The sequence below is a fragment of the Microtus pennsylvanicus genome, chromosome 5 (genome assembly GCF_037038515.1).
Source record: "Microtus pennsylvanicus isolate mMicPen1 chromosome 5, mMicPen1.hap1, whole genome shotgun sequence".
Lineage (NCBI taxonomy): Eukaryota > Metazoa > Chordata > Mammalia > Rodentia > Cricetidae > Microtus > Microtus pennsylvanicus.
In genome coordinates, this window is record NC_134583.1 from 44,295,801 (window position 1) to 44,301,669 (window position 5,869).

General features: G+C 35.1%; 1 protein-coding gene across 1 annotated transcript; it reads right to left on the reverse strand.

The window, feature by feature from the left end:
- Window positions 1-1,883: 1,883 nt before the first annotated feature.
- LOC142851269 (olfactory receptor 52E2-like) lies at window positions 1,884-2,852 on the reverse strand. The gene has a single exon (XM_075975151.1). The coding sequence runs from the start codon at window positions 2,850-2,852 to the stop codon at window positions 1,884-1,886; it is 969 nt and encodes a 322-aa protein (XP_075831266.1).
- Between the last annotated feature and the right edge of the window lie 3,017 nt (window positions 2,853-5,869).

Here is a 5,869-nt window from a genome sequence, read left to right on the forward strand (position 1 = left end):
GCCATACTTTCAAGGAAAGTTATTTCCACCTTGACAACTGGGACTTTTCAGTGGCCGGTAGTGCAAGTAGTCCCACTGTGCGAGCATAAGTGAGCTTTTGTAATCTGATGTTTATAGCCTTTCTATCTATGTGACATAAACTGGTCATTGCCCATTATTTATCTACTTTTGTTTTTTCAATCTACATTTGATAGAGAACATTCTAAACCCAAGCCTAAGACTTTTCTTCTGGAGCCATTGTAGAAGTTTAGTTCCTCTACATGTTGTAGTGTAGAAACTTAAACTATTGATGTCACTTTTGAAACAGATCGTTAATAAATTTCCAAAAATAAACAATGGTCACTCTTAGACAAAGACTGTATCTTCTAAATTATGTTCAGAATATAAAAAAAAATCTTGAGCTCACAGATGTAAAAAATAGAATAGTGGTTACCAGACCTATAGTGTTGGGAATAGAGAGATTAGAAAATCATGGTTGAGATATTTCTTATTACTTTTTAGATAAGGTATTATGTAGCCCACACTGGCACCTAACTTACTATATAGGTATAGATTATCCTGAGCTTTCAAATGATCTTAATTGAACTTAATTAAATAATCTTAATCAAACTCCTTAATTGTGGAATTATAACCATATACTATCATGGTCAGTTTTATGCAATTGTTGGGTAAATTCAAGAGTTTCTATGTCCTAGACAAGTATTGCACCAATAAAACTATATCCCAATGCCTGCAAAGTAAAATACTTTGTTTATATCTGATGACTAAATTCTGGATACCTACTGGACAACTTAGTTAATATGGTTAACATGAAAGTATTATAAACTTGGAAGTTACCAAACTTATGCTTATATGTTTTCACAAAGAAAATAATAAAAAAGTAAATTGCAAATTTATTAGATTCAGTTAATCTTTCACAATTTATTCTTTTATCAACACATACATTTTGTCAGCCGTATTTTAATAATAAGAATTAAATATCATTGATATAGGGAAATAAGTGAAGCTAGGAGACATACTACTTAGCAAAGTAAGTCAGACACAAAGACACGAGAATAACAAATTTGGATTCATGTAGAAATCAACAAAGAAGTGAAATGCCTCTATAACAAAAACTTAATTTTCCAGTGAGAAAATATAAATGTAACCAAGATATGTCATCTTTAAAATAGCAATACTAAGACAAGTTAATAAAGAAACAAATATGTGGAGAAAAAATAGAACAAAATATTTTTTCCAAAATGCTGAAAGAAAAATATAACTATATTTAGAATTTTATATCATCAAAATACTATTAAAATGAACATGAAATTAAATTATTTTAGACAAAAACAGAAAAAATTATCATATATTAAATTTTATCAAAAGAAGCATAATCTTGGGGTACATAATCCTGGGATTAAAAGAAAAGATGGCACTTTCTAAGCTGAGTGTGCTGGTTAATTTAAAACTATGTAAATTTCAAAAAGTGTGAGTAAGTTTTGCAGTAAAGAAACTATTGGAAGCATCAGTTTTTGTAACAATAAAGGATGCATTGTAACAATGATGGATTATACAGAATAGCCCCCAGGTCTCTGATGAAAGAGGAAAAAAACGTACTTTACCAAAATGGAATAAGAAGAAAATTGAGTCAGTAGAGGAAAAAAATCAGCTGCATCTTTTGTGAAGTAGCAGTAAAGCCACATTAAATACTTAAAACAGAATGTCGGTGTAGCTTCATGTTATGACATGGGTTTTACTGCAAGGCATATTTCTGAGTGAGCTGTGGTGGTGGCCTGTGGAGTCTCATACAATTATATGCGATTGCTTTTCCTTTCCTTGCACCTGTGGAGTCTCATACAATTATATGCGATTGCTTTTCCTTTCCTTGCACCTGTGGAGTCTCATACAATTATATGCGATTGCTTTTCCTTTCCTTGAACTTGCAGCAACATTTTCTTCACACGGTCATAGATCTGCTTGGTTCTCACTCCATATATGACAGGATTGAGCATTGGCGGAACTACAACATAAAGGTTGGCGAGAAGTATATGTATATAGCGAGGCACATTTCGACCAAAACGGTGTGTCATGAAAGAAAAGAGAGCTGGTGTGTAGAAGGCAAGGATGACGCAGACGTGAGAACCACAAGTGCTGAGGGACTTGATCCGGGCTTCCCGAGAAGGAAAATGAAACACAACATGTAGTATTTGTATATAAGAAAGGGCAATAGCTACTACGTCAAACAGTAGATTACATATGGCACATAAACCATAAATGATATTGGCCTTGACACTGGCACAAGACAGACGAGCAAGACCCATGTGTTCACAGTAGGTGTGGGGAATGATGTAATGCCCACAGAAGGGCAGTCTCAAAATTAGAAATATAAATGGAACAACAAAGATAATAGCCCTCACTAGCACTGCAAGGCCAATAATAGAAACAACCTTGTTGGTGAGGATGGTGCTATATCGAAGTAGGTTACAGATGGCCACATAGCGGTCATAGGCCATCGCTAAGAGGACTGTTGACTCCATAAGTGTGAATTTGTGGATGAAAAACATTTGTAAAAGGCAATCTTCAAAGATGATCTCTCGGAGATTAATCCAGAAGATCCCAAGCATCTTAGGGATGGTAGTGGTTGAAAGGCCCAAGTCAATGCTAGCCAACATGGCCAGAAAGTAGAACATGGGTTGATGGAGGCTGCTCTCAGTTTTGATCACAAATAAGATGGTGAAGTTTCCTAGGAGAGCAATAATGTACACGGCACAGAAGGGAAAGCCAATCCAGACGTGGAGAGACTCTAGTCCCGGGATCCCCAGCAACAGGAAGGAGGAAGGGTGAAACTGGGTGTCATTGGGAAGGAGCATCCTATAGAAGAATGCTTGAATCAGTCTTCAGAACTGTGTGCTCATCCAAATGGCAGCTCTCTGGATCAATTTTTGAAACTGGAGACCTAGAGCAATTTTTTTATTAATTTATTTATTTATTAAGGATTTCTGCCTCCTCCCCGCAACCGCCTCCCATTTCCCTCCCCCTCCCCCAATCAAGTCACCCTCCCTCATCTGCTCGAAGAGCAATCAGGGTTCCCTGACCTAGAGCAATTTTAAGGGATACCACCAACCCTGCTCATGGTCTTCTGGGAACCATCATATCCATTTGAAATGCATTGTATACTAAGTCTTTTAGAATATTAACAAGTCCATCACGAGTCTTGGAGGAAGCTACACACTACAAACAAAGTAAATAAAAGTAAAATACTATTCATGTGTAGATTGTAATCTATTGTAAGTCGCCCTTCTCTTTGAAATCGCTAGCCTTATAACCAATCTCTAAGAATTATTTTACATTAATATTGCCTTTTTTGAGTACTTTCTTATTTTGGCTATCTTTAATAACAAAGCATCCTTGGATATTGGTAAACTTAGGGTTCTGTTATTCCATAGGTATATTACTGGAAACTAATCCAATTGATCAAATGACAGTTTTGTAATGACTAGTCACGAGTGTCAGCTTGACTATGTTAAGAAACATTTCGGAGATTACTAAAACTAACTTCCAGATGATGCTATGAATCAATTCCAGACACTATTGAATCACGATATAAATGATGTAGTAGAAGTTTTAATCTATTGATACATTATAGATTTGAATGTTTACCCGAGTTACCCAAGTTGATTAACATCCTTAAACATGTAGAATCAACATATAATCATCCAAAACCAGTATAAAAATGATCCTTCTGAGTATCTTAATATCCTGCTAAATGTAATACATAGAATCTTCAATTCATGAGTGAAGCAGACACTGATTTTGGAGGACTAGGTCAATGCACAATTGTGTATGCAGAGAAGAATTTTAGTGACTCCTACTAATTAGTACAGCAATTATGTTTCAATTTCTTTAAAAATGAGAATACAAGGTATGACTATAATTATCTAATAAATGTTACCTACACAGCTACATATAATATTTTGAACATTCTTTATTAATTTTTATACAAAATGTTTTGATCCTCTCTTCCATCTCCTCCAAGATTCATTCATTCCACATCCCTTCCCTCATTACTTTTGTTTTTTCGCCGCACTTCTCTCTCTCTCAAAAGGAAGACAAGAAACTAAAATAAAGAAAACCAAGAAACAAAACCTCCACAAACAAAAATCAAAACATAAAGATAATGTAGGAATATTGTAATTATATTATAATATAAAAAAGATTAAGACAAAAATGCAGTTAGTCATTACTTAAAACTGTAAGCATAGTCTTTTCTCTATTTCCATAGATTTAAATATAGATATTTCTATCAAAGAGCTTCTAGCTGGGTATACCATTGGTAGAAAGATTTTCTCAGCATGCTATTGCTCCAAATTCAATCCACGGCACCTCCGTTTATACGCATCTATCTGTCTGTCTATCTATCTATCATCTATCTATCTATCTATCTATCTATCTATCTATCTATCTATCTATCTATCTATCTACATGTCTATCATCTATCTGTCTGTCTATCCACATATGTACCCTATTTACTTATCTATCCACCTTCCTAGGTTATTTGTATTTTTTACCTGTCTAGTCTGCTACATACTAACAGTTCAAACCATCATGACAATGATTAGTATAGTATGATGATTTCAAATGCTTCAGGATATGAAGTCTGCACCAGATTAACTGTCATAAAACTTGACTTTCTGACTAATTCACCCTATATTTGAAGGAAGTTAAGAGCAAGTGTTGTTACCTTCTACAAATAATTTAAAATATCTACAACTGTTCCTCGATATAGAAAATCAAGATAATTAGACAAATAAACCTTAAACTTCAAATCTATTACTATTTTTAGAATAGCATTTTTTCCAAAGCAGTTTGAAGCATATTCCAAAGATACACTACTGCTCATTAGACGTTTAGCAGAATAACTTTTCTAAAGGAAGTGGATAGCATCTTCTTGTAGTGTTATATGACCTTAACTAGCCATGCTCCTAATCCTTCCTGAAGCTTTATCTTCCGCCTCTGACTTCAATAGACACTATGTTTTTTATCCTCTCTTCTATGTTTTCTCGTTCCCTATGTTTCCTCAAGTTAAAAAATGGGAGGCTCACCAGGCTGAGCCCCAGAATGGAGTCTTGCCCTTGTTGAGTGTCATTCTGGCCTGCTTTCATCAGGGCTTTGCCTTTTTTCAGGAAGTACCTTTCATTACCATTTCCCTAGAGCCAGTAACATAAAAAGCAGAAATCCCTGTGGATTTCAGCTCTTATTCTCTCATGATCAGTGAAGAACACTATAGCTTGTGAGAAAACCAAACTAGAAAAAGGAGGGTTTTGCCCAAGCACCTTTTATGAATCTGTGAACTTTTTCTGAGCTTGCTGTATATCAAAGCAATAACATATACACACTCAGAATAAAAAAGTTAAAATTGTGTTACCCTATAACAGGAGAACAGTGGTCTGATGTTTGACAATAGGTGTCTGGCCAGTGGACACCCGAGGTTAACAGGAACTGGCCCAATGCCAGGAGTGATTTTTTTTTTCAATTTTTGGCCACCGAGGGCCCATTGATGCCAAAACATTATAGGCTATTGACAATGCACTTAGTTACCCTCCAAAACTTGACTGTAAGATTCTATTGCTGAAGATACGAAATACTTGAGCCATAGAACATGGAGATATCAAACTAGTATTGATCTGGAAGTTAATCCCTACTTTATAGTTTTCATAGTGCTGGAATATGCTATGGGCTCTAAAAAGAAAAGTAATCATCACTCTTATATAGATATGAACCATTTGCTACAATAATAGCTGACCTGTCAAGATATGCCTCCTGCTGCAATAGTGGCACAAACATTATGGAAGTAACTATCCACTTTCTTATTGGATTTAAGTCATGC